The sequence below is a fragment of the Talpa occidentalis genome, unplaced genomic scaffold (assembly GCF_014898055.3).
Source record: "Talpa occidentalis isolate TD23 unplaced genomic scaffold, MPIMG_talOcc4v2.1 talOcc4.16, whole genome shotgun sequence".
Lineage (NCBI taxonomy): Eukaryota > Metazoa > Chordata > Mammalia > Eulipotyphla > Talpidae > Talpa > Talpa occidentalis.
In genome coordinates, this window is record NW_023601653.1 from 40348912 (window position 1) to 40376571 (window position 27660).

At 50.4% G+C, this 27660-nt stretch overlaps 1 protein-coding gene across 2 annotated transcripts in view; it reads left to right on the forward strand.

The window, feature by feature from the left end:
- The first annotated feature begins 3531 nt into the window (after nucleotides 1–3531).
- DENND5B (DENN domain containing 5B) overlaps nucleotides 3532–27660 on the forward strand; it is a 123180-nt gene continuing 99051 nt past the window's right edge. For both annotated transcript variants that reach the window (XM_037514074.2, XM_037514075.2), the window contains exon 1: nucleotides 3532–3658. In XM_037514074.2, the coding sequence (XP_037369971.1) occupies nucleotides 3532–3658 (127 nt within the window). The remainder of the gene's footprint in view (nucleotides 3659–27660) is intronic.

The window sequence follows — 27660 nt, forward strand, 5'->3', positions numbered from 1 at the left end:
CATTTATATTGAAATGCACCCATTATAAGCTCTCCCATTCAATCAGTAAGCACCCATGAAATCACTAGGACAATGGAGAGAGAAGGTTTTTCTATCCTCTAGAAAGGTCCCCACGCCCAACCCCAGGGTGCCATAGGCTGGTTCTGCCCAGTAGGGAACATTGTATGAATGGAGTGATGGGGTCCCACTGCTTCTGCCTTTCTTGCTCAGCCTGTCTCTGACAGTCCTTCCCTTGTTGCTTGTAGCGGAAGCTCTGTTTACCGCTGAGTGGAGGTTAGCGGGGCAGGGACCCAGCTTATTCATTTACCACCTGGCGACACACACCTGGGGAGGACACCAGTCAGGTATGCAGGCCCTGAAGAGGTGAAAGGAATTGATGTTGAGCATTTCATGTGAGGTAAAGGTAGACAAAATGGCCCAGAGAGCTTCCTAAGAAAGTAGAAGAACCATTTTGAGAGGCTGTAGACCAGACCAACTAAGACATATTTAAAATGTTGACAAGGGCCTCCCTGGTGGCTCAAGGGGTTAAGACGCAGCCTATGTGGCTATCCATAGCCACTGCAGCACAAGTTTGATCCCCAGCCTGTGAGCTACCCACATGGCACAGCCTCTCCTGACTAGCCCGCTGCTCCCCTCAGCAGTGTATTTCAGTAGATCTGCCTGTTCCGCTCCCCACTCTGTCTCTGGTGAATCCTCTCCATCCCTGTACCTCTGGCCTGTACCCCAGTTCTTGTATGCATAACTGATTTTATTTAAGTAAAATAAAATAAAATGTTGACAAATGTTATTGTTGTCTACTTTCACCACTTCCGTAAAGCTTCAGCACAGTGACTTCCATAAAGGTGATACTAGTAAGCTTGTTGTATAATGTAGGAACGGATTTATGGAAAATGGCTACCAAACTCTTATTGGCATTAGCTAACCCTTCTTCTGAAACTCTGATGAGGAAAGATTATCACTTTTTCCAAATAGCCTCTTGTCATGGTGAAATTTTCCCAGAAAGCTAAAACTCTAGCAAGAGAAAATGCCAGTCAAGATTTCCTTTTGTTGTAATGGTAACTGTCTGGGATTTTAAATACTATTTAGAGGTAAAGTTGAGATGATCCCCTCCACTGCAGGTTCTCAATTTAGGTAGCAAATGCACATGGAACTGGGAACACAAGGGAAGGCAAAGCTCTAAGCACCAGAAACACATCAGCCACCTCTGAAGGGCCGGCTGGTGAGAGCTGCAGGGCAGGCATAGCGGTGTGGAGAGGCTGAGCTCTGCAGGGCAGGAGCAGAAGTCCACTCGCCCTGGCTACCCTGGTAGCTTGCCGGACTCTGACCTCAGGCCAAGGCCAGTGAAGGGCTGGCTCCCTCAAGTGGTGTGTGCGTGTGCAAGGGGCTGGGGGAAGTGAGGAATGGGGCTAACAACAGCTGTCTCAGCCCCAGAGGTGGGTAGGACCCGTACCTTCCTCAACAAGACTTAAATATTTTGGAAGATGTACTTCGTGCCACTTTTCTTCGCTTAGCTAGCTTACATCTATGTCATTATTTTAGAGGAAAATACATGTGCAGGGGTCATTCTCCATGGTCCTTTCTACTGTTTGGTGGCCACTCAAAACAGAGCACACCTCCAGTGTCACTCCAAAGTGGGCATCAGGATGCCTCCAGTTATTTTCAAGTTAGTGCTCAATTTTCCAATGTGGCTATCGCATTGAAAGTTTTCAGAAAGATTTTAGAGAGTTTTGTCTATTTTGATAAGACCTATATATCACAGTTGGATGTATTGCTTGTTGGGTTGTTGGAGCTTCTTTTTTTTTTTTTTGTTTTGTTTTGTTTTGTTTTTCATTTTAAAAACAGCAATGAAGGACTTACAAGCTCATAAGTCAATTTTCAAAGGAACAAAAAGTGGAGTGTGTGTTGGCTAGTGCAAAACGCACATCCATCCTTTCTCTGTAGAGCTTTGCTTGACTGGCCTGCAAACTGACACTCATCCTGTAAGATGCTCCCAGCAAAGAGAGCAGGGGGAGCACACACTGGCTCAGGGCTCCCTCCCTCCCTCCTTCCCAGTGAAGCTGTGCATATTCCAGTACTCTCTATAGGAGAAGCAATAATTACATAAGAGCAAATTAGCATAAGTTCATAAATATGTTGCAGATATAGAGGTTTGTGTGGTTTCCTAGTCTCAACCACTTAGATACCCACCCTTTGATTCATTCCATAACGATAAGTCGAGGGGCCCTGCAAGACACTGCAAATATCAAGAACCCTGAAGCACCACTGCAGTGAGGGCCCTGGCAATCCAGTTGCTGTGTTCCACCCGCTCAACTGATTTTTACATTTCATAACTGAAGAGAGAAAACGAGGATAGAGGCTGCAGTAGATGACAGCGTGCCTGCATATCTTCCAAGAAGAAGGCTCTTGGGGCTTTCTCAGCCTGCCCCCCACCCCCCAAAGGTTTGCTTGTGTGCCTCCCAGGGGTGTTAACGGCCCCGACCCCACACCAGAATCCTGCGAGAGGAGGGAGCAGTATGGGAGGGAAGAGAATGTGGAGATGGCATCAACTGTTTTTCACCTTTCAAGGAAATAACAGGTTGGGAAGCTCATTCGAAAAATCAGAGAGCAGGGCAGGGCAGAGTTCAGGGTCTAATTCCTGTGCCATTATCAGCCTGGGGTGGTACCTGCGGAGAGCGCTGATAACGCCTCGAGAGCGCTGGCTGGGGAACTGGAGCGTCCCGGCCACTTTCCTCTGACCTGGAAAACGTCAGGACGAATTACGGAATTGGGGGTGGGGGAGGGGGAGCTGGCCGCTGTAGCGCTGCCCAGAGGGCCTGGGCGCTGTGGCCACTGACTTGTGTCTTCCCCGCTCGCGGCGGGGAGGGGGTCACCAACTCACTGCGGAAGGCTGGAGTGTGACTGTGGGTGAGGGTGGGGAGGCCCCAGCACAGGCTCCGTTAAAAAGATGAGCATGGTCCAGCCGTGGGGAGAACCGATCTCAGGGCTGTTAACCAAAGCCGCATTGTAAAAACTGAGGCTCGGTGCCCTTGGTTTAGCAGCCAGAACTCCGCTCTGCGGGGCGCGAGCCGGGGCGTGGGGTCGTTCTGCGCCGCTGCCCCGCCGGCGGGCACGAGCCCAGCGCGCTCCCCGCGCTCCCGCGGAGCCCGCGGCGCGCGCCCGGCCGACACGCGCGCCCCCGCCTCCGGAGCGCCCCCACCCCCGGCCCCGCGCGCGCGCCCGGCCCCCGCCCCTCCTGGGCGCCCCCGCCCCCGCGCCTCCCTGCGCCCGGGGCCGCGCGCCGCTCAGCTGACCGGCGGGCGCCAGACGCGGGCTCCGGGCTGGGGCGCAGCGGCGGCGGCGCGGCGGACACCCCCCCCGCCCCCCACACACACACCCGCCCTCCGCGGTCTGGCCGGCCCAGTGCGCGCGCCCGCGCCCGCTGCCCGGCGGAGGAGGAGCCGCTGCCGGCCATGGGCGCGCCGGGGTCGCCGTAGCGCGGAGCCCAGCCGAGCGCACCCGGCGGCGGCCTCCGGGCGGCGGAGCGGCGGCAGCATGAGCGGCGGCGGCGCGGGGCCGGGCCCGGGCTCGGGGTCCTCCTCGGCCGCCTTCCGCTTCGCGCACTACTTCGTGCTGTGCGGGATCGACGCGGACAGCGGGCTGGAGCCTGACGAGCTGGCGGGTAAGGCCGGGGCCGCGCGGGGGTCCCTTCGGGACGCGGGGGCGCTGCGGGCCGCGCGGGGGGCGCTGCGGGCTCGCGCCACTGGGCCCGGCCGCGCGACTCTCCGGGGACCGGCCCAGCGGCGCGGCGAGGACATCGGTCCGGGTCCGGGTGCGGGCGCCGCTGAGCCGGGCGAGGGGTCCTTGTCTGCAGGCGAGGGCGGCCTGGCCCCCGGCCCCAGGGCCTGACCCCCTCTGTCACGCGGCCCTGCGCCGGGACACGACCCCCGCCGCGCGCGCCCTCAGGACCCCCGGGACGACCCCAACCCTCGCTCCGCCCACAGGCGGCGAGTTGGTGATGAGTCCTGGGCTGGTGGCTCCGGGCTCAGCTCTGTCCCGGGGTCCGTCGCACGCCGCCCCGCTCCCTGGCTCTGCTCTGTCCTGGGGTCCCATGCCCCTTCCTGGTTCTGCTTGGTTCCGGGGTGGTCGCACCTCTCCCCCCGGTGCTGCACTGTCCGACCCCCAGCTCTCTGCGTCCTGCGTCTCCCGCCCCCACCCCAGCTTTGCTCTGTCCTGGAGTAGCACGCCCCCCCACCCAGTTCTGCTGCGTCCGGTGTGGCAAACCACCCCCTGCTCGTTCTGCTCCGTCCCAGGATCTTTCCCCTCCCCCCACCCCTCCTTTCCACCCCACCCCCCAACCCTTTTCTATTGGGTCCGGGTATCGCCCCCACCTCTCCATTCTGCTTAGTCCCGGGATCTCACATTCCACCCTCTTCTGCTGGGTCCCGGCCTGCCACCCCTGGCGCCCAGGGAAGTTCTGCCCCAGGTGTGCGCTCAGGCCCCGCAGGTGGACTGAGGTGGAACTGGACCCGCGAGGTGGGGGCAGAGTGCGCCGCGGCCGAGTCACCTTTCCGAGTCCGGACCTTCGGACACCCCGCCCCGCCCCCGCATCGCCTCCTGGCGGCACTGGCCCCAGTTCCAGGAGTGGGATAGTGTCCCTCGTGTTGTGCGCGCTTTGGGGGCGCCCCAGCTGGGGCTTCGGGGTGTCCGCAGTGCCGGGCTGCGCCTGGGAACCCGCGCTGGGAAGGGGCTGGACTGCCTCGGGGTAAGGGGTGAGTGCGCAGTGTGGGGAGAAACCACTGATCTCAGTTTTCATGCCTGTCTTTGTGCTGGCCTTCTTGGGGTCGCAGTGTGGGTTTGTTGTTTGTTTTGTTTTTAACGGGAGACAAGTGACATCTACCGCCCGAGCGTTATCTGTGTCAGTGCTGAACAGTTAGGTCACAGCTCCCAGAACAGCTGCCTGGGAGGTGACTGCCTGGCTGGCTGCGCCAGAGTGCATTTTTCTCTCTTCCTTTTCTTGGGGGGAGTTTGGGAAGAATGTATGAAATAATAAACAATAGTAAGCAAAACTGTGGCGTCTTGAGATTCTGTACCCACCATCCCACAGCTTAGCTAAGTGAGTATGTTTCTGCTAAGTCTGCTTCACAGCCAAACGTCTTCCAGAAAATCTAACCATCTAGTTTTGGTTAAAACATTTTTGTGAAAAGGAGAACGGTAGAGTACCAGGCTTTTCTGTGTGGATAATTATGTAATCATGCTATTTCTTCAACTGAGATTTCATGTGCACATTAAGAATGGCTTCTTGAAAAGATGCGAATCAGAAAAAATGTCTGCTTGTTCTGGAAAGGGGTTGGGAGAGGCTGCTCCTTGGGAATCGGTGAAGGGATCATTTTATTTGTTTCCACAATCCGCTCTTTCCTGAAGGAGTTGGTGGCACCTGGTCCCTGGAGGCCTTCTGTGGGTGGTGACTGATGGGAGGGGAAGCCTATGGTTTTTCTCCTCCAGTTCAGGTCTCTCTGCCCCAGACTCTATACACATAGTGCAGGTGGCTCAGCAGAATCAAAGGGCACAACATCAGCTTTTAAAGCGTGTTACGGAAACACCAGGGCTCCCCTTTTTGCAATACTCTGCGTGAGTGAGGGGGACTGTTGGCACTGCTGCTCCCCATCAGCCTCCGCGTCCTGAGGTGACAGCCAGTCTGGCCTGACAGTATTACACGATCATTCATTCAGATGAATGTGAACATACTTGTGAACGGCTCCTTGTGTCGCCTGGGTTCTGCCCCCAGCTGTGGACCGAGCCGGGAGAAGCCCCTGCCGTCATTCCAGAACCGCATTCCAGTGTGGACAACAGCAGGCGTGCACAGCTTGCCAGATGGTGCTAAGTGCCAGCAGGAAATTAAGCAGCAAAAGGCTGCAAGGGCAGAGCTCCGAAGAGTGATGGGTGGTGGGGTGCAATGGGATATTAAGTGTTTGGGGAAGGTCTCCCTGGTGAGGTGACCTTGGAGCAGAGCCCTGAAGAAGGCCAGCCAGCCAGCCAGTGGTCTGGGGGAACAGCTGCTGCGTGGGTGGTCTGGGGGAACAGCACCTGCAGAGCCCGGTGCCAAGTGCCTGGTTGTGCAGGTGTCAGCAAGGCGACTGAGGTTGCCGGAGCCCAGGGAAGGGCAAGCAGTGCTAAGGTGGGGCTGTGTGGGGTCTTAGCCAGTTGTTGGACTGACTCTGGGAGAGAAAACTTCTGGACGGTTTTAAGCACTGACGTGCCTTCTGAGAGACCCGCCAAGGCCGCCTGGGTAAAGGGAGAGATGGTGGACGCCCCCGCAGGAGTAGGAAGCTTGGGAAGCAGGCTGCCTTTTGACGGTAGGGGCCAGCAGGGGCCGGCAGAACTTGCTGATGAAGGAGCAAAGGTGTCCAGTGGGGAGAGAGATCAGAGGTGACTCGGGATTTGTGCCTTAACACTTAGCTGTGTCTGTTACTGAACTAGGAAGACTGGAGGGGAAGATCCATCCATTTGGTCTTGATCCCTTTCAGGGTCCTGTTAAGACATCACCTCTCAGGGGTCTCAAATGAGGCTTGGGTATAAATTGAAGGCCAAGGAAGTGGGTGACATCTCCCCGGGAGTCAGTATGGGGAGCAGAGAATAGGCTGCAGGACTGAGTGCTGGAGGCAGGGGATGAGGGACGAGAGAAGAGCAAGGAGTGGACAGAGGACAGCAGGGGACCTGCGCGGTGTCCCCAGCTAGCACCCCACCACCACGAGAGTCACCTGTGCTTGGGCTCAGGAAACACGGCTGGCCGGCGAGTTGGGCAAAGGAGCAGAAGATTGTTGCTATTTTGCTGCATTAATTTCACGGTTAATGGTAGTTAACTTCTCTTTTACTTTTCTGGAGCTCATCTATTTTTGTCACACTGCTTCTTAGCAAGTTATCGAGCTGCCTGTAGAAGGTCTCACTTGACTTCTGCGCAACATACTTTCTACCAATTGCTTCACAGGCTTTTCTTTAACACGTGCTTGTTACTAGAATTCACACTTTGCAGGTGGGAGGACACAGAAATAAAATTTAGGACAGAAACCGTATGGCGAGTAGCCAGTAGACTGAGACCCTCTGACCAAGTTATCATGGTTCTAGGTGATTTCTTTGTATCTACTCCTCCCAAGAAGGCCCAGCTTTACCAGCAAGGGGGAGGACTTCTTTCATCTCAATCAAATGGGTCTTCCAATAAATAAATTTAAATATCTATAAATGAAAATGTATTTTGAAATAGCGGGCCAGGGCGTGTCCTGGGCGGCCCTCTTACCACTGGCTGACCTGTTGCTGTTCCTGCTGCCTCCCTCCTCACGGCCTGGCTGCGTGCTGAAGCTCCTCACTGCACCTTAACGACAAACCAAAATATTTTTATGTGTTAAAGCAGAAATGTTTAAATGAAATGAGGGTTTCCAACTCTGTCCTTTATTGCCTGTGGGAGAGAGGAAGTGAAAACAGAAGCGAGGAGGCCCCGCTGTCAGGAAGGAAAGCAGACTGCACGGTGTAGTTCTCCTGCGTGCCTCTCGTTTCCACCATGACCCAGCCAGAGGGTTCCCGAGGCTTGAATTACAGCGGCAGATCTTTCAGGCACTGGAAAAATGAAGGACTTAATTGGGCCTTTATTTAAGTCACATAAATACGCAAGCTCCCCAGAGAGAAAGGTCTCTGTCCTCTCTTTCACAGCGCCCCCTATGTAGTTTGGGGTGTTTAACAGGTGACGAGTGCAGAGTTGACATGTGTCTATGGCGGGTGTGGTGACCAGAGCCTGGTGTCCCTGTGGTAGCAGGAGAGCAGGCCCGTGAAGCTGGGGGTTGACGGGTGACGCCTGCGGTGGCCTTCTCCCTGCTTCCAGTGCTGTTTTTTTGTTGTTGTTGTTTTTTTTGTTTTTTTTGGTTTTTTTTGCTGTCACCCTTCTAGAAGGGCTGGAGGCAAGTGGAGACCCTGGTCAAGTCAAAGTACTGGGTCCCCTCTCTCTCTGGAAGGAGGATGGCTAGAGGAGTCCCCTTGCGTAGGATTTCATAGGTCATTGCTTGGGGCTGGGAAGTCACAAAAATGTTTTCCTTATAGGATAACAGTAATGGCATTCCCAGATCCAAAAAATAATTTTCCAAATTCTACCAAAGACGACCTTCCTACTTTAGGATCGCAGGGGAAATCTCCATAGAATTTACTCAAAACTGACCAGATCAGGTGGCGGTTGTTCTGGGAGGGACGAGATGTCATCCAGTGACAGAGCAGGGCTGGGGGATGAGGCAGAGCTCACAGGGCTGCGGCCTCATGCGGTGTTCCCATGCTGCCAGTAATAGCATTTAACTCACCATGAGAAGCAAGATGGTCCTGACTTGAGCTGGGCAGGGGGTCCAGGCTCCCCTTAGTCCACACGGTGTGGAGTACGTCTTTTGGAAACAGCGACATGGGAGCAGGCTTGGGTGGGTGGTGGCTGCTGGGTCACCACCGCTGGGCGTGCCTCCTTCCCTGGGAGTCTGCAAAGTTCAGCCTGGGGCCCGGGGCTGGGAGAGGAGCCGCATGGTCTCATGGCTGCAGTAGAGCCACAACTTGATTTTAAAAATCCAATGAGACTAAAACTCTTTTCATGAAATTGGCCCAGTAGTGAGTGCAGCAGACTCCCTGGCATAGCCACAGAGATCGTCCCCACAGGACTCCTGGCCACCTGAAGAGCAGAGAGGATGGCAGGGAAGGGAGTGGAGTGGAGCAAGGGGGTGGGGTGGAGTGGGACAGAGGCATCTTTGGAGGCCAAGAAACTAGGGGGGCCCTGCACCTTCTGCTGAGTTGTGGCTGTGGCCAGTTCCCAGAACCCATGGTGACCTCCATGCCTCCTTCCACGGCTGGTCCCAGATGCTCCTGCAATGATCCAGATGCCATGTCCTGCTCACACGTCCGTGAAGCTGCATCCGAAAGAAGCCTTGTCCTCTGTGGTGCAGTAGAGACCACACCTCCATAAAGGACACTGGGGTCCTGTGTCCAGATCCTTAACACTTCTGGCTGATAGTCACCTATATTTTGGTTTTGTTGGAGCCATGACTAGCCCGCTCTCTTGGGCTTAGCGACCTGGCATTAAGTGCCCCCCATGCCAGGCTGTGGCGTGTGCAGGTGGCCCCACCACTAGGTGAGAGTCGGCAAGGAAGCAGCAGCAGTAAAGCGACTGACCTTTACTCAACATTTCCCACACCCGGGCGCTGGGCTACTCTAACTCCTGGGACCTCATTATCGGCACCCTGAGAGGGGGCACTATCCGGAGAGTTTCATTTCCCCACCCCAGTGAGAAACTTGGATTTTGAGCCAGCCCACCCTACCCTCCAAGCCCTTAGTTGCAGCCTGGTGTTGCGGCCTGCAGTGGGCAGAGCCCCGAGCCTGGCCCACAGGTGAGATGATCTTCTTGCCTCTCCACAGGGCCTGCTAGGAAGGTCTAACTGGTGCAGATGGGGGTCTTCTGCCTCAGCCCTCCCTCATACTCAGACCTTTGTGCTGGGTGTTTGTAAAGATAAGACATTAATTACTACATGAATAAAAAACATTTACTATATACATAAATGTAGCACTTTCAACTTCTTTAAAACCTCTTTGCTTTTCTCACTTGATTTTTTTTTTTCTTTAGGTCAAATATTTTATGTTTGCAAACTGTCTTTTTTATCGTATTTTTTGTTAACCGAGATAACGTTGGTTTACAGCATTGTATATGATTTGGGGGTACAGGTTCACCCCTTTTCAAATATATGTTACCACACCATACCCACCACCAAAACCCCCATAATCCACCACACACGCCTTTGAGCCCCTTCCTCCATCTGTCCCCCTCCACCAGCTTCCCCCTCAATTCTACAGTCAGATTTCTAGGGTTTTTTTCTTTATATTCCACTTAAGGTTGAAATCATCTGGTATTTGTCTTTCTCCTTCTGACTTGTGTCACTTAACATCATCCCCTCCAGTTCCAGCCTTGTTAGAGCAAGTGGCAGGGTTTCATGCTTTTATACAGCTGAGTAGTATTCCACCGTGTGTGGAGGCCACATCGTCCACTCATCTGTCCTTGGGCAATTAGGCTGTTTCCATAACTTGACTGTGTTATAATTTTTAGGAGGGATACGTGATTGCCTCTGAAGCCATTGCTGGCAGGGACACATGTGGCTGGGTGCAGCCAGAAGCCAAGTTCCAGCCCTGGCTACTGTGGGGCAGCTGTGGGCCTTGATATCCCTCTGTCTCCAGGGGTTCGATGAGATGACAGATTTCCCGACATACCACTTTCTCTCCCATGGGCCTGAAATCGTTTTTGAGTGCAAAGACTAAGTATATCGGTTGGTTGGTTTGTTAGCTTTTTAAATAATGCTAACTGCCCCAGCTTGTGGGAATTACTGAGTAATTATAATTTCAGCCACAAAGAAAGGGAAGAAAGTTAATTCATCTGTGTAATTCTCTTTACAGAAAAGGTCTGTTTTTGTGTTTTCTTTTTTTTGTTTTAAAGATTTTATTTATTTATGCAGACAAGAACTGGGGTATAGGCCAGAGGTGCAGCGGGTGAGAGGATTCACCAGAGATAGAGTGGGGAACAGAACAGGCAGACTGACTGAAATCCACTGCTGAGAGGGGCAGAGGGTGAGACAGGGAGACCCACTGCGCTGTGTGGGTCAGCTCCCTGGCTGGGGATCGAACTGATGCTGCAGTGGCTGCAGATTGCTTCATAGTGCTGTGCTTAACCCCTCGCACTATCAGGGAGGTCCCTCTGTAAGCGTTTTCAAGTGTTAGTTCAAAGGCCCTCGGTTATTATCTGTATGAACTCTTGGACTCCCAGGCTCCCAGGGGCCCCGGTTTGAAACGAGCGTGTCAGACCATCTCTGTGAGCCCATGTTCTAGAGTGTGACCTGTAGTTACTGCCAGTTATCCACAAAATGGTGGATGGCCTCGTAGATTGACTTTTTTCCCACTTAAAATTCTCCAATAGCTGCTGTTGTGTTCAGATTACGATTCAGACTTAGACTTTACCCTATGTTTTGGTCTATTCAGGCTGCTATACCAGACCAGCATAAACTGGGTGGCTTATCAACTCCAGAGATGGATTCCTCATAATTCTGGAAGCTGCAAGTCCGAGGTCAGGCTGCAGCGGGTGTCTGGAGGACCACCTTCGGGGTTCACACATGGTCTCTTTGTGTCCTTGCGTGAAGGAAGGGGCAAGGGAGCTCTCAGGGTCTCCTCTATGAGGGCACCAATCCTGTCCCTGAGGGCCCCTCCCTCATGACCTGTTCCCCTCCCGAAGGCCCCACTTCCAAACATCATCACACCGGGGTTAGGTTTTCAGCGTAAGGGTTTTTCCACAGTAAAGAATGCATACTCATTGCAGTAATACAAGGTAATGAAGAAGAGCCTGGCATTTTCATTCAACATATGAATTTAGGGGACATAAACCAGTTGTGGCACCCTGGTTTGTGAAGCTCCTCATGGTCTGGTGTCTGCCTGCCTTCCCAGCTTTTCCCAGCAGTGAGACTGGTTTCCTTGAAGGTCCCTAAACACAGCAAACTCCTTGTCTCATGGCCATTTTGTCTTCTGTTCTCTCCCTGGAATCTCCTTCCCCTAGACTGGAATGGAAATGAGAGAAATTTTCAATTTTCAGTGTCCTAGAGGCCACATTTGAAAAGGTAAATAGAAACAGGTGATATTTTTTCATGGTACATTTTATTTAACCCCATATACCTATGATATTATTTTATTTTAAGATTTTAATTTATTTATGCATACAAGAGGTGGGGTACAGGCCAGAGATGTGGGGGGTGACAGGATTCACCGGAGACAGAGTGGGGAACAGAACAGGCAGATGACTGAAGTACACTGCTGAGGGGAGCAGCGGGCGAGTCAGGAGAGGTCTGCTGTGCCATGTGGGTTGCTCCCTGGCTGGCCGGGGATTGAACTTGTGCTGCAGAGGCTGTGTATTGCTTCATAGTGCGGTGCTTAACCCCTTGTGGGTTAACCAGGGAGGCCCCTAGGATATTATTTTAACATAAAAATTACTAATGAGGTATTTCACATTCTTTTTTCTTACTAAACCTTCAAAAGCCAGGGTATAGCTCACACTCGCAGCCCATCTCCACTCTGGTGGCCACATGCAACTGTATGGCCCAGTGGGCATTGCACCCTGCCTGCCTCTGTAAGGTGGGCTGTGGCTTCCCATTCAGCAGTGTCCCCTCCTCAGAAGACCATCTGTCCAGCCCTTTGCTGGCCTGTCCCCCATTGTGGCCGGACACCTGCTTCTTAGTCCTCCAGCCCAGCCTGGTACCTGACAGCACCTTGCAAAAGCTTTTTGTTACAATTTTTTTTTTTTAGTTCTGGACATGTTTATTTAAAATTCTGTTATGTCAGCTTAGTGTTTTCCCCAATTCAGGGCACAGAACCTTTCGCAGGCTTCAGTCTTGCTCGGGTGCCGCCTGAGCAGTGGCCACTGCTGTCTGTGGCCCCCTCTGGTCCTTTGGCCACTCCTACGGCTTGTTCTCTGTGAACCCTTGTCACTTCAGCCTCTGCTTCCCCTCGGCCACCATGTCAGCAAGAGTCATGGGGTGGCCCTCCAGCTCTTGACTGAATGGTGGGTGCAGTCCCTTTTTGTGTCGTGACTTTTTCTTTAAATATTTATTTCATTTATTTATGCATACAAGAGTTGGGGTGCAGGCCAGAGGTGCAGGGGAGTGTGTGTGTGAGAGAGGATTCACTAGAGACAGAGTGGGGAGTGGAACAGGCTGATCTACTGAAATACACTGCTGAGGGGAGCAGCAGGTGAGACAGGAGAGATCTGCCAAGCCATGTGGCTCAGCTCCCTGGGCGGAGATCCAACTCATGCCACAGTGGCTGCCTACAGCTTCATAGTGCTGAGACTTACCCACTGTGCCACCAGGGAGATCCTCGTGTCATTACTTTTTGATGTCAGACTTTCCCCCTTCAGTCACTGCCTTTCTGGTGATCCTTGTACAGCCAAAGCCTAAAATAGTGCCTGGCCCATAATAAGGACCCACACAGATTGTTTGAATAATTATGTGGCTAATTTGAGGTAGATAAAAATACAACTTTTCCTTTTGTTGCTGCCAATAGCATTTAGCATATTGATTTGTATGAGGGCCTTTTAAGCTCTGGAAACAAAGCTAGGGTTTCTTTCAAGATTAGAAGCTTGAATTGATGAAAAAGAAATGTGAATGAATGGTTTTTAGAAAGTCATCTGTCATCTTTGTGGAGAACTACCAAAATTACTTCGGTCTATAACATTTATTGCCCTACCCCATCCTGCTTGAAATAAGCCATCATAAATAAAATTAATAACCTTTTGGGCCTCCCTGGTGGTGCAAGGGGTTGAGACGCAACCTATGAGGCTATTTGTAGCTACTGCAGCACGAGTTTGAGCCCCAGCCAGGGAGCTACCCACATGGTGCGGCAGACCTCTCCTGTCGCCCCCACTGCTCCTCTCAGCACTGTATTTTGGTCCTCCCGCCTGTTCTGTTTCCCACTCTGTCTCTGGTGAATCCTCTTACCCCCCACAGCTCTGGCCTGTTCCCCAGTTCTTGTATGCATAAATAGATAAATCTTTTAAAAAATTAATAACCTTTTTTTTTTTTACCAGCTTTATACAAGTAAGCATGTAGGTATCAGAGAGGCTTTTGTTTTTTTAAAGCAAAGACCATGTCTTTTTATTTGTAAACAAGAACCAAGTGGTGGACACAGAAGTGGCGAGTGGTGTTTATGGCTCTTCAGAATGTGGTTGTCTGGAAGGGCACAGGGTCCAGTGGTGGCTCCAGTGGAAAAGCCTGGGAAACCACAGCCACAGCTCCCTTTTCAGGAGCGTGGTCAGCCGGGGCGGTTCTCTTCATTTCTGTGAAGTCCAATCCTTTATGCATTTTCCCTTTCTCTTTAACGTGCCTATGGACTTTTCGAGATGGTGCTGTGCAGTCACCTCTTAGCAACAGACCCTCAAAACGTCCAGTATGAGTCCTCCCTTTCACGCCACTTTTCAGACACTGCTGGGATGCTGGCCCAGGGTGAGTGGGTGAGACCTGAGGTCTTGGGGCCTGAACCTGCCCCTTGCCAGGCCACAGGCGAGATGGGAAGGACATGGAATAAATAAATGTAGTCTGCAATGATATTCAGGCGTCTGATTTCTCAGGCGTCCCTGCCTGTCCCAAGGGTCCATGACTATCACTAACGTCATTCTATGTTGAACATTGCGGTTATTTTAATTAACAGGCATCTTGAGTTAACACCTTTCCTTTTTCTTTTATTACCTTGTGCACATCATCAGTGTGGAAAACAGATTTTGAAATAATGCTTTTTTTAACTGACTTTTGAAGACATGGGTGAGCACCGTTAAGTCAGAAGTGGCCTCTGGCCATCACCGCATGTGATGAAGCCGTGGAAATCGCTGAGCTGCTGGTGGAGATTTATCCCCTTGCCCCTCCTTTCTATCCCTTTGACCCTTTCTCCCTTTTAACCTCAGAAACCTCATGTGCTTTATTAGTTGCTGCTGCTATTTTTAGAAGTAGTTTAATTTGTAGAATCATCCGCTGTATAAATGTCTAATATGTGCTTGTCTTTGTCCTTCTGACTTGCTTTCTGACACATCATTCCCTTAAGGCTCCTTCCATCTTGCTGCAAATGGTAGCGTGTCACCTTTCCTTGTAGCTGCGTGGTCCACGGTGTGGGCTGACCACTTTTCCTGATTGAGTCTTCTTCCGGCGGGCACTTAGCTTATTTCCACTGCAACATGTTTGTGGGCCAGCCCTATGTGAGCTGGGTTGCAGCGATTGTCGCAGTTGTGGGGTGTCAACAATGCAAGCTTTTATCTTTTTAAAGGCTTATTTTTATTTATTTATTCATACAAAGAACTCCCAGAGGTGGGAGGGGTGAGAGGATTCACCAGAGTCGGGAGCAGAACAGGTGGATCTACTGAAATCCACTGCTGAGGGGAGCAGCAGGTAAGACAGGAGCGGTCTGCTGTGCCATGTGGGTCAGCTCCCTGGTTGGGCGTCAAACTCAGGCCGAAGTGGCTGGTGATAGCTTGATAATGCTGAGAGTTTAACCCTTGCACCACCAGGGAGGCCCAACAATGCAAGCTTTTAAATGAACGGCATGGAGTCAAGGCCCCTGCTACTGACGCTTTTCTCACCCAGGTCCATTCCTGTGTTCTCTTATCAGCTGGAAGAGAAAGAGGTGGTGTTGTAGCACCTTGCCAACACAGGTGTATAGCCCACATGGGTGGGCCCCGTGGTCACAGGTGCACAGCCTACACAGGTGGGCCCCCTGGCCAGTTCTGCTGCTGAACTGCTCCAGTAGGTGGGCTGGGAGTTATCCCCACATATTCATAGTCTCTCGGGAATATCATTGCAGACTCCATCTAATTCACTTCCTTTCCCTGAAGATTTTGTAAAGATTTTGTTCAAAACATACCATGGGAGTATGTTTCTCAACATAAGCTGATCTGGATTGTTTTCTAAATTATGAGACATGTGGATGGTGTCTTGGAAAGAGCCTCAAACTATAGAGTGCAATAAAAATATGAGCTGGAATTATAATTTCAGAGTTGTCAACTCTGCTTTGTGAGGGCTTGTATGGTGAATTCTCAGATACAGCTGTGGGCCTCTAGGTTTTTAACTGTGAAACAACTCAGCTTAAAGAAATTTTGAAAGTGTCTCTTTTCTAGGCTGCAGATGCCTTGGGATAAAAACCCACCTGCTCTGAGTGGGTTTCACCTGTCCATGGCCAGAGAATCCAGGTGTTTCTGTTTTGAAGTTCAGGGTCCTCGCCCATCCCCGCCTTCCCCTTTTCTGGTATAATACACTCTGACTGTCATTTGTCCTATTGTTTGACGAGACAGTCCTGGGGAAGTCATCCCTCAAATCAGTGAGTGTTGTTTTTAGATTCCATGTTTGAGTGAAATCACCTGGAGTTTGCTGTTCTCCTGACTGATTCACTTATCATCATTCCCCTCTGGTTCCATCCATGCTAGCACAGATGACGAGGGTTCATCCTTTTTATCACTGAGTAGTATTCCATTGTTTATCATATCTTCCTCATCCACCATCTGTGCTTGGGCACTTAGGTTGTTTCTGTAACTTGGCTGCTGTAAATTGTGCTGCAGTGAACAGAGGAGTCCAGCCATCCCTTCAGATTAGTGTTTTTTATATTAAAGAATAGTCTCTGAGCAAATATTTCCAGTGTCATTAAATCCTCAGTAGAGATATTCTGCCGTGTCACTAAGTTGTAGGGTAAATGATTTTCAGGCTTTTCTGCCCTCCCACCATTAGGATTGGTGATGGATCCTTGTGGTCCTGAATGCATGCCTGATGGCGGGCACCTGGAGTGGGGTGTGGGCATGTGTAAGTGGGTACACCTGGGCTGAGAGACTGAGCTTATAAGGGCGGTGTCACGGGGATGCCAGCAGAACCACGAGAGAAGCAGAGAGAATGCTAGAGAATGCTGGAGACCCCAGAAAGAATGAAGACTTGCTGGCAGGCCTCCCAGCCCCCCAGCACCCCTGCCTGCTGTGTGCCTGGTAAATCTCAATACAAGCCTGCAAAGGCCACTGAGGGCTCCAGGACTTCCTCTTTACCCGGTCTGCTCAGATCATAGAAAACCTGCACTGTTGCCCATTCCTGCCCCTACAAAGTCCTCCATTGCTTCATCCCCAGCAGAAACACAGTTACTAGTTTCCTATGCTTTTCAGGCTGTTTCTAACATCCTTTCTGGGTCCTTCCTTTTTCTTCTCAATGTCATCTGAGAAAAACGGACAATCTTCTGGAGCAGAAGTGTTGTTTCTGTACATTAGACTTACATCTTTTTTGAGGGAGGTGGAGTGAAGTAGTAGGGAGCAACTGTCTCCTCCGCCATGATCCCTGGGTGGTATTGTGGGGAGCGGGTATGGGGAGGCCCCCGCCAACAAGAGGGTGACATCCCAGTGGGGTGAGAGTAGGTGCCCAGGACTGTGGCCTGCCTCTAGGACCATAGTGGCTTGTGTGGTTGTCCAGGTTAACTCTCTCTCCTCGGACAGTTTAACCCTAAACCCTTTAAGGAAATCTGAATGGCTGGAGTAACAAGATAACAGGTTGTTGAAGGAGGTTTCCCAAATCCTGTCGCAAGTGTGTTCTTAATAAACAAACTTTTGTCTGGATTTCAAGATGTTCTGGCTCAGCTCCAGGGAAGTGAGCAGCTCCTTCGTGACTCCCCTGGCTTTGTGCCATTGTTCTCAAGAACAATGAGTGTAAGTTCACAGTTTATTAAAACACAGGCCCAGGCTCCTTCCAGGCAGTTATGCCAAACTGCCTCTTCTATTTAGCTCTTCTCACTCCTGTCTGGCCTCCACTTATTTTTCCATAGGCAGCCCTGACAATAATTTTATTTTAAACATGATTTTAAACAAATGCATGACAGCGAGGGTGCTCCCACCTCACAATGGAGGAGCAGGTAGGAACCTCCATGAGTCCTTGTCCCAGGTGGGAGGTCCAGGGACAGAGGTTAAAGAGAAAGTGAGCAGAGGGTAGTGGGGGTCTAAAATTGAAACCAAATCGCTGCTCCAAATCCCTCTTTTCCTGATTTCATCCACTTTGCTGACACCCAGTATTCTAATTGTGAGAGACAGTACAGGGAGATGCAGGCCGGCTTGGAGCCCCAGCCTGCAGAGCCCCCGCATAGGTGCTGAGGAGGGAGGTTGCCTCCTGCCTGGAGGTTGACTCCCCTGCACTCTTCACAGAAGGACATCTCTGCTCTGGGGGAGCGGATGGGATGCAGCGTTCTCTGAATGTGGCCATGAGGTGCACAGTCCTGTCAGGTGCGCTGGTAGCGGTGCGAGGGGCAGACGCCTGATGGGAAGCGGGACTTACCCACTCCTCTGGCACTTACTTCAGTGGGGGGGGGTCAGGTGACAGTATCGCCAGCACTGGTGAGACTGAGATGGGGAAGGACAGGAATCACTTCTGACCTTCCTTGCTCTTAACAATACATTCTCTTGTGAAATTCAGACTCTCCTTGGGACAGAGCAACATGTACATGCTGTGTTGTTTTGGTGAACACAGCTGAGTAGCGCTTGTCCGCTGGCTCTGCTCTGTGTGGGAACTGTTTTGCGCCTGGTTCCCGACCCCTGCCTTTTGACCCCGCGCTTTGTGGTGAGATTACTGGCCTTTGAGCTGTTTTCTGCTCTGCCCAGCCCAGGACAATTCACACAGCAGGGAAGCTTTAAGCCCCCTTAAACATGTTCTTAGAGCCATCAGATTTAACGCTGGCCATGAGTTTTGTAAATATTTTTTTTCTAAAAACTTTTTTTTTCTTAACACTGACTGGACTAGTGATATATTTAATAGGAACTTGAAAGTTTTGTGGTTGTATATATGACTGTAAAATGTTCTTAGAGTAAAATGTTCTTAGAAAGTTTCGTAAATTGATGTTACTTAGTTAGGGAGAGACTGAAAACTTTCCAGGGAAGGAACTCCAGGGAGGCCTAGCTCTCTGCTCCCCATTGCTATGTCTAGGCAATAAGTTGACATTCAGGGGGCGCCCTGCAGGAGCAGCACCTGCTTTTGCTCCTGCTGTTGTCAGAGAGCTGAGGCTGCCACCTGCAGCACCATCCTTGCTGCCCAGAGTCCTGTGGTGGAGTTGGCACTTCATGGCTGTCCCAAGAGTCCAGCCCACCTTGTAGGTAGTTCATGGGAGTTTTATTTTTTTGAGGGGTGGGGACCCAGAGGGTAAAATTAGTGTCAAACATAAAGGTTTGGGGACTGCAGGTATGTAATTACTGTTTTGCCCACTGTCTTCAAGTTCATCCACAAAACTAAGCATTTGCTCTGTTTAGGCATTTCTGTGGGACTTTCTGAGGAAGGATTTATAATCATGAAGCTCCAGGACTTGTTTACGGGGCACTTTTGCTACTGCTGAATATCCCACCAGGAGCGAGGATAAATGAAATAACTGCTTTGAAATAATAAAAGGCAATAAGTGCAATTTTTAAAAATTGTGACTTTTAAATTATAAAAGTAACACACGCTTAGTTCGAAAACTAAGGTTAAGGACTGCAATAAAGAAAATGGAAACCAGCGATCATCCCAGAGGCATGGAATTTCAAACACAAATAGTAGTTCTGTTTTCTGGTTACTAATTCAGAACAGCAGTCATGCACTGAGGTGGGCTTAATGAGTAGAGCAGTAACCTGAGACACACAGAGGGTTTCTGTCTTGGGTCATTGTCACTGATTTAGTATGTGACATCTGTGACGACCTCCATAAAAAGCTGTTGATTAGGAGAGTGGATGCAAGAGCACAATGGAGTTGTCCAGGAGGGGTAAAAATTAAAGCCTGTATATAGCAGTCTTTGTTCTTGATGTTCTGATGGTGTTGAAAACTACTCCCAGGTTTGCTGTGTGTATTTTAAAGTTTCACTATTCTTTCTTTTGTTGCTAATTCTGGACTCTTGTTCAGAAGGGCAATGCTCTATATGTGCATGTGCTTTTCTTTGCTGTTCTCTATATCTGCTATCATCTCCCTTAATGTTTGCATTGCTTGATCCTGCCTTCAGGTGGAGTCTGTCAGATGGTTCTTTATGTTACTGCTTTGACGAGGTGGTGGTACCATCCTTTACTGCCTCAAGCATTGTGAAAATTATGTCCTTACCACATATTTCATCTACCATCTCATAGAATTCATGTTGTCTAACATTTATTGACAGCAGTAAACTTGTATTACCTAAAAAGTACCCCTTAAGGGACTCCCCAGTGGTGCAGCATGTTGAGCTCAGCACTGAGGCTGTCCGCAGCCTGTGCAGCATGGGTTCAATTCCCAGCCAGCCAGGGAGATACCCACATGGCACGGCAGATCTCTCCTGTCTCACCTGCTGCTCCCCTCAGCAGTGTTTTTGGTCCATCTGCCTGTTCTGCTCCCCGCTCTGTCTCTGGTTAATTCTCTTACCCTCCCATGCCTCTGGCCTGTACCCCTCTTCTTGTATAAATAAATCTTTTCTTAAAAAGTACCCCTTAAATAAGCTATATCCTTACCCCCGCCAAAAAAATTAAATCCTTCTACTTGCAACACATTTAGTTTTTACCAAAGTCCTCTATACCATCACTACCCAGAGTGGCATGGGGAAGAGTGCAGCTTTCAGCCTCAGGAGTTTAACACTAGAACAATCTGTGGATTTTTTTTCCATTACACCATTATGGAAAAGAAAAGGGAAGTGCTGGTGACTCAGGAGGTGGAAAACTGGTAAAGGAGAAGCTGGGGAGCAAAGGCGGCCGCTCAGTGACAAATAAGGCAAGTCTTCCATCTCTGTGTCATGGGGAGTCTGATTTATTTGCCGTCAGGCAGCAGACTGGAGGTGCATTGAGATGGTATAGGAAACTGGAGAGAGAACCTGGCCGGCTGCCCTAGGGCTCAGGCTCTGTCCTATCTGCAGAAACAGTGCTGACCAGCTGCACCAGTGGGTGGCTAGGCAGCCCATGCCTCCCTGTTCTGTCGTAGGATGGTCAGAACAGTGCCAGCTGTGTTATCCCTTCTGTAAAAGAGTGGCCTCCTAAACATTCTTCAGACCTAAGACCAAACACCTTAGGGTGGCAAAGAAGGGGACACGGTCATTGAGACCAGAAACACTTACATGAGCAACATGTGCTCGTGGGCCTTATTTAAATCTCTCCTTTCACTGACGCACAAGTATCTTTTACTTTTGCTGGTAATGACAGTGCTCTCGGAATTTGTTTAGTGTAATTGAAATACGTATCCCAAAAGAATAAAAAATACCAAAGAAAAAGAGAATTCTAGGTAGTTCTTAGCTGGAGAAATGCTGTTTGCATTTTTGTTTCTTTTGAGTTCTTTTTTAGGGTGGGCTGAATTGAGGTGAATTTTAGTTGCTCTAAATCCTGTGGCTAGCTGTGGCACTTAACAAATTTTGGAGGGGAAGTATAACCCAGGCACAAAAGAAAGAGGGCGGTTGTACCCATTCCCTGCCCCCATTGCTGTTCTGTTTGTGTGACCTGTGCAGGAGAGGAGCAGGAAAGCCTGCCAGGCCTTTTCTGGGGTGAGGGCGACAGAGGGGCTGCGGGGAGATGCTGCAGTCTTTGCAGGGCCTTTCTCTGATAGGATGCTTCGGGTTCTAGGTCAGAGAGGACCTAAGAAACGTTTCCTATAACTTAACAGATTTTGGGAGCAGGGTAGTGTTCAGGTGTGATTTGAACAGGATCTGGCTCAGTTTTGCTGTGGCTCCTCAAGTCCCTCCCCCTCCACACCCACTCCCATTAGGAAACAAGAATCTGGGTGTTTGTGGATGAGAGCACTTCAGGCCCCACTTCCCCGAGGCCCACCCTTGAACCATCGGTGTGGCAAGAAGGTGGGGGGCACTGGCTGCTTAGACCAAGCCTGGGGTGAGAACCGCCACACCTTTCTCCCACTCCTGCTTCCCAATGGAAGGGAGGGGTTGACTCCTGAGCACCCCTGGGTGCTGGGCTGTGAAGAGCCCCTCACGGGTTTTGACTCGGGAGGGACTCACAAGCTCTGCCTTAGGAATATCATGGAATAACAAGGGGTGTGGCGTAGAATCGAGCTGGGGTGAGTTCGAGGTGGGGCAGCCAGGTAGGAGATTGTCCTGTCAAGCAAACTAGAGGGGCAGCTCCTGGAGGAGGGTGGTGGCGCTGAGCAGAGGTGGGGGACTGAAGAGGCAGAGTTGGCAGCCTTGGCGTATGCAAGGTTGGCGGAGTGGTGAGGCGCAGGTGGCTGGCATTTAGGGCCCAGGCCCCAGGGGTGGGATTGTGGGTCAATGACGAAAGAAGGAACAGGAGGAATAAGTCTCTGGGAGACTTACTAGGATGGCAGGGCCATATCTGGCTTTGTGGTGGTGGTGGTGGGGGGGTGCAGTATGGCTGTTTCCCTGCAGAAATGAAATGGCCACGGCATGTGGATAGGTACACGACAGCTTGTGGAGAGAGCCCCGGTGCAGACCCCAGTGCTCTGTTCCCTCCATGTCACTTGTACCTCTCTCGAGGCACACAGTTCCCTCCCTCCTGACTTGTTAAGGGGACCAAGAATGACTGCATGGTCACTTGGGCCCATGGTTTTTAACATGAAGTGTAACAAAAATGAAGAAATGTCCCTGCACGCACGCTAAAGCTTATTTCTGGTTAGCATGACTAGTTGGGCAGTAATTAGCAAAGAACTTACCTTTTTTCTGCAACCACTGGTTTGTAGTTAAAATGCACGAGGAGCTCATGCAGAGGGTAGCTGTGACCATGCCCCTAGCACCTCACTGGAGGATTCGGCTTGTCTTCTGACATTCTGGAATGCTCTGGAACACGTGGCCAGTTGGCTGACAACACCTTCAGTGGTTGCTTGGGAGCTGGCAGGATGTAAGTGCCCAGTAAGTGGCGGCCGCCCTCCCCGTTAATGTGACTGCTTGAACAGAGCTTCCCTGCTTTGATGAAGCAAAGGGCATTGCTGGATTCTCCTGCAGACTTTCAAAGACTGTCCCTGGGCTGTGTCCTGCTTGTACTACAGCTAATTTTACCCACTATTTTTTAAAATAGATAACGTATCCATGTGGCATTGTTCTCAGAGGGTACCAGAAAGATTGTGCTAAAAATACAGCTCACCTGTCCCCACTTAGCCACTTCTTTTCCCGAGAGACACTTGTCCTTATCACCTCCTGGTCTACTTCCAGGTGTGTCCTGTGTCCTAGGACCTGCCTACTCACCTCAGCCTGTCCTCTTCCCTTTGCACTTCTTATTTCTCTTTACCTAATGGGTTGCCTTTTAATCTCATTTTATTTAGTAACAATAATAAAGGTATGGCTCAAGTTAGATTTGTTAGTTTGTTTGTTTGTTTACAGCAGGTCAGGTACAGCATGCAGTTTGCAGCTGGTATGCTGAGAGACAGGTCAATTGCCCGAGTTTGCATTGCTAGTATTGGGATGAGAACTGGAGGAAGGTTCTTCTGTCCAGACCCAGCCCCTTTCAGCCCAGCGGAGCATAACTACTTGTGTGTGAAAGAGCAACCTCTAATCCGGGAAGCAGGGCACACAGATTTAGGAGGACAGTAATAAGCCCAGCGTATAAGTCAACCTAAATAACCTTATGAATGAAAACACGACCAACCGGGGCCACCCCCCTCGTGAGAACTGCAGACTTTGTCCGTTGTCCATCTGTTTGAGGAATGGATTATCTGTCCTTCCTTGCTAAGGGTGACTGAGTGAGAAGACACATGAATGGGTTAGGGGCCTGACGACAAATGCAAAGGACTTCACAGGTGCAATCCTTCCTTTCATAAATAATTGAAAATCGTCTGCAAGTGTAACTGCATATGTTGTATCAATAAAGTTTTACTTAAAAACAACTTTGTTATCTAGAGAAGTACAGATGATGTGGGGTTTTAAAAAATTTTTGTATTAATTTTTTTAATCTTACATCATTGTGGTCCCCATTGTTCTCCCGCCACCATATCCCCTATGACCCATCACCATCTTCCCTTGTGCTCTGCAATCCCCTGTTTCACCCCAAAATGCAAGTTTTGGTTGAATTAACCTCTCTCTTTGGTTATGATGCATTTCCACAAATCAGGTGACATCCCCTTGACTCGAGGGGTTCTTGCTATGCTGAGTGGGGTTTCCATGGATTATAGTGTGTATGGTAGGAAGTGGTCCAGTGTGTAGAATGTTTTTGTTTTATTTATTTATTTTTTAAAGAAAGCTTGGGCTTTTTTTTTTAAGATTTATTTATTTATGCATACAAGAACTGGGGTGCAGGCCAGAGGTGTGGGTGTGTGTGTGTGTGAGAGGATTCACCAGAGACAGAGTGGGGAACAGAACAGACAGACTGACTGAAATACACTGCTGAGGGGAGCAGCCAGCAAGACAGGAGAGGTCTGCCGTGCCGTGTGGGTCACCTCCCTGACTGGGAGTCAGCATCAGGTGGCAGTGGGTGTGGATAGCTTCATAGTGTTGTTACATCTTAACCCCTTGCGCCACCAGGGAGGCCGTGAGTGTATTTGTTTTTTCTGCTAGAGAATGAAATAAAAGCCTCTTTAATAGCATAGAACTTTCAAATATAGACAAAGGCAGGGAGAACAGTGTAGTGTGCCTGTCGATTAATTAGCAACTCACGGCCAGTAGTATTTCATCTGTACTCTGTAACCTCTCCCCTCACTCCTACGACTGCCACAGGATTCTTGGTGACAAGCTGTTGGCAGGGGCTGCGGTCATCTTGGGGGTCCGACTGACTTCTGAGCTCAGCCTGTGGTTGTCAGCAGGCCTGGGGTCAGCATGAGGGTGGCACGTCCCTCAGAGCAAGTGACCAGGGAGTGGGGGAGGAGACTGAGGGAGCAGGGAAGGGGAGGGCTGGGGTGGGGCGGGAGGCCCTGATGGGAGCCACAGTTCTTGTGGCCTCATTTCAGCGGGCCCTCCCACTGGCTGACCTTCTGCCTGGCCTGTGCAGTAACTGCTGTCCTGGGAGCAGGCTCGTGAGAGCCGTCCTGGAGGGCGCACTGATGGGCTGTGGTAAAGCTTTTGATTGATTGGTTGATTGATTGATAACTATAAACAGCAATTTTTTTAAATTTTGGGGCTACCTTTTTGCCTCACCATATGTACACCTTTCACTTACCCTCCAACAAGCCCCTAAGGTAAAGAAGCTTTCCTTTAGACGGAGGACTCCGGGCCTAGTCGTATGCAGATCTGAGGGACTGGTCTGGATCTGCTGAGCAGAAATAAAGCTGAAAGTGGGAGCACATCCCCGAGGCCAGATGCCCACAAGTCCCCTCTGCCCTCTTTCCCTAGTAAGAAGGGCACTCTCGCTCCCTGGGGGCTTGCAATCAAGTGCTTGGCCCAGTAGGTACTGCAGCATGACTCCATTATCATTGCTTCCAGTCCTTGCATATCTGGGGTGTGGACAGGAGGCAGGACCAGAGCACAGTGGGTGAGAGCGGGAACCAGCAGTGTGGACTATGCGGCAGAGCTCATTAGTTCTGGGATTGTTGCTGACCCTTGGCAGTGCCTGTTTAGTTAAGCTACTTTGTTTAAAAAAGAGTGGTTCGGCCTTTTTTTGGCACTTCCTTTGTCTGTTTTTTGCTCCAATAATAACACTTGGACCCATCTTCAGGCTCAGCGCAGGGCCAGTGTCCTTCCCCTCCTCTCCAGTAGTCCCACTTGAAAGACAAGTGTTGGTAAGTTTTCTTTTTAAAAAGAAAAGAAAAAGAGAAAGGAAGAAGAGCTGAGAGCTACAGCCAGCCCTTGTGAGGCAGCGCATGGCTGGCCCCAGGCAGGTTGTCAGCCACTGCTAGGAGCCCTCCTGGCGCCCTGCCCGTTCAGGGCGCCTCTAAAATATTCATGGGCCCCCAGCCTGGCACGCGCTCACACTGCTTCCCTGTCTCCCGAAGCCAGAAGCCCGTCTGGAGTCCTGAGGCAGCCTGGCTGGGGGATGCGATCAATATAGACAGGCTCTCCAGGAAAAGTTTGTCTCAGATTCTCTTTCCAGTTAAATAATGTTCGATTTGAGAACAAAGCAGGGCTGATCATGACAGCTTCTTATGCCTTAAAGCACCTACTATAAATTTTAAGTGTCTTGTGGTGGTTAAGCAGTGCCTCTTACTTTCATTCAAGAAATTTCATATTGATTTAGAAAGCATACAATTCATAAACTTACATTTTTTTATTTCTAATACATTTGCAGATTTCTTAATCATTTCCCAGAGAGCTCTTGAAATCATTGAGGATGTAGATCAGCAGAGACCATTAATAACACTTGTGTTTTTACTTTTTATTTCATTTATTCACTTATTGTTTTAGACTTTTTATTTTCAAGAGTCTAAGGAAATGAGATTAGAAAGGAACTATGATGTGGTTATATCATAAAATAGGCAGCATAAAATGTGACTGTGGGAATGTGTGTGCCTTCTGAGCTTCTCTGGGTAGATGAAGATTTTATGACTACAAAGTGGGCAGGTATCCTTTAACTTTGTAACTTGTTGATATAGAGAGAGACTATAATTAAGCTGTAACTTTTCAATGATATGACACTCCTTTTTTTTTTAAAGATTTATTTATTTATGCATATAAGATTTGGGGTACAGGTCAGAGGTGGGGGTGGTGGTGGGAGGATTCACCAGAGACAGAGTGGGGAATGGAACAGGTAGATCTACTGAAATCCTCTGCTGAGGGACACAATGGGCGAGTCAGGAGAGGTCTGCTGCACCATGTGAGTAGCTCCCTGGCCGGCCAGGGGATTGAACTCGTGCTGCAGAGATTGTGGATAACTTCATAGTGCTGTGCTTAACCCCTTGTGCCACCAGGGAGGCCCGACACTCCTTTTTTAATTATAAAGTTACATGGTTGATTAACATACTTTCATTTTGAAGAAGAGACTTTTCTCTCAGATCATGGATATTAGGATTATTCTAAGCATTCAAAATAAAAGGCTTTGAAGATTGGCTGAAAATTCGTCTCAAATCTCACGAGATGGCTTTTTTCCCCCTCAAGAGAAACAAGATTCACCTAGTTATTAATCCCACTTTTTTTAAAAGTAGAAACTTTCCTGCTTTGGGGAATGTCTCTGGAGTTCCAAAGTGAGCTTCTCCACTAGCTCCCTGTGTCACGTGGGGAGAACCCACATCTATATTTATTGTTTTGAAAGGAGGTTGGCAGTTGTGTTTCGCCCCAGCTGCGATGTTTTACCCAGCTGAGAGCTGGGTTGAGATTTCAGAACCAGGCATCCGTTTTAGTGCTCGTGGGGTTGGCCTGTGACAGCTGGGCCGTCTGTAGGATAGATTTGAATGTCGAGGCCTCCGCTTCCTTTGGTTTCGCTTCTCTCGCCTTTGGCTCCCTGTCTGCTCTGATTTTGCAAGAGGAAGAAACATAACAGCCTCATCCTGCTGAGCCATCCCCAGAAGCCTGGCATCGCTGCCGCTTGGAGGGTTGGCAGGACCTCGGCCGCCATCTGTCCCGGGAAGCTCTGCGCGGCTCACCCGCACAACCTTACCTGACTCAGAGGGGAAGGAAGCCTTTTGATGCAAGTGTTTAGAATTTGATGGGGGAAAGGAGGAGGTGGTACTCTCTATTTACTACTAGATCCCCAATTTCGCACCCACGTGCCAGGAGGAGCTGAGTTGCACAGGAGGGTGGTCTTGTGCCTGCCTGCATCTCACCAAAGTTGCAACCTGGGCGGCCAGAGCAGAGGAGGAGGGAGAGGTGAGAGCCACCAGCGGGGTGCTGTCTCCCATCATCTTCATTGTCCCATCTGACTGCCGTCATCGCCCAGGCCATGTGCACCCACAAGCCATTCATTCATTCACGATGACGCTTGTCCCTTAGGGAGCAATTCTGTCCCATAAAATGTGCGTTTCTTTTGCTGTGGGTCCTTGGTCTGCCCTTTTCTGACTCCTGGGGCAAGCAAGGGAGCAGAGCTGGTAGGGGTGTCTGTGTCCCCGAGCAGGTGCTTCTGTGCCCCCCCCAACACCCTGCTCCACACCTGGGCTGCAGGAGGAGCATTTCCCTCACAGTTTCGAGCTGGGTTCTCAAGTTCAAGAGCAGATGAGGAAACCCCAGCCCTGCCCCCAGCCAGTCTTGCCTCAAACTTTCTGCGCCAGGGTTCACCCCTCTGAAAGAGTGAGTGTAGCCCCTGGAGCTGCCCGGCAGCTTGGCGGGGTCAGGCATGGTGTCAGGGGACCTGTGAGG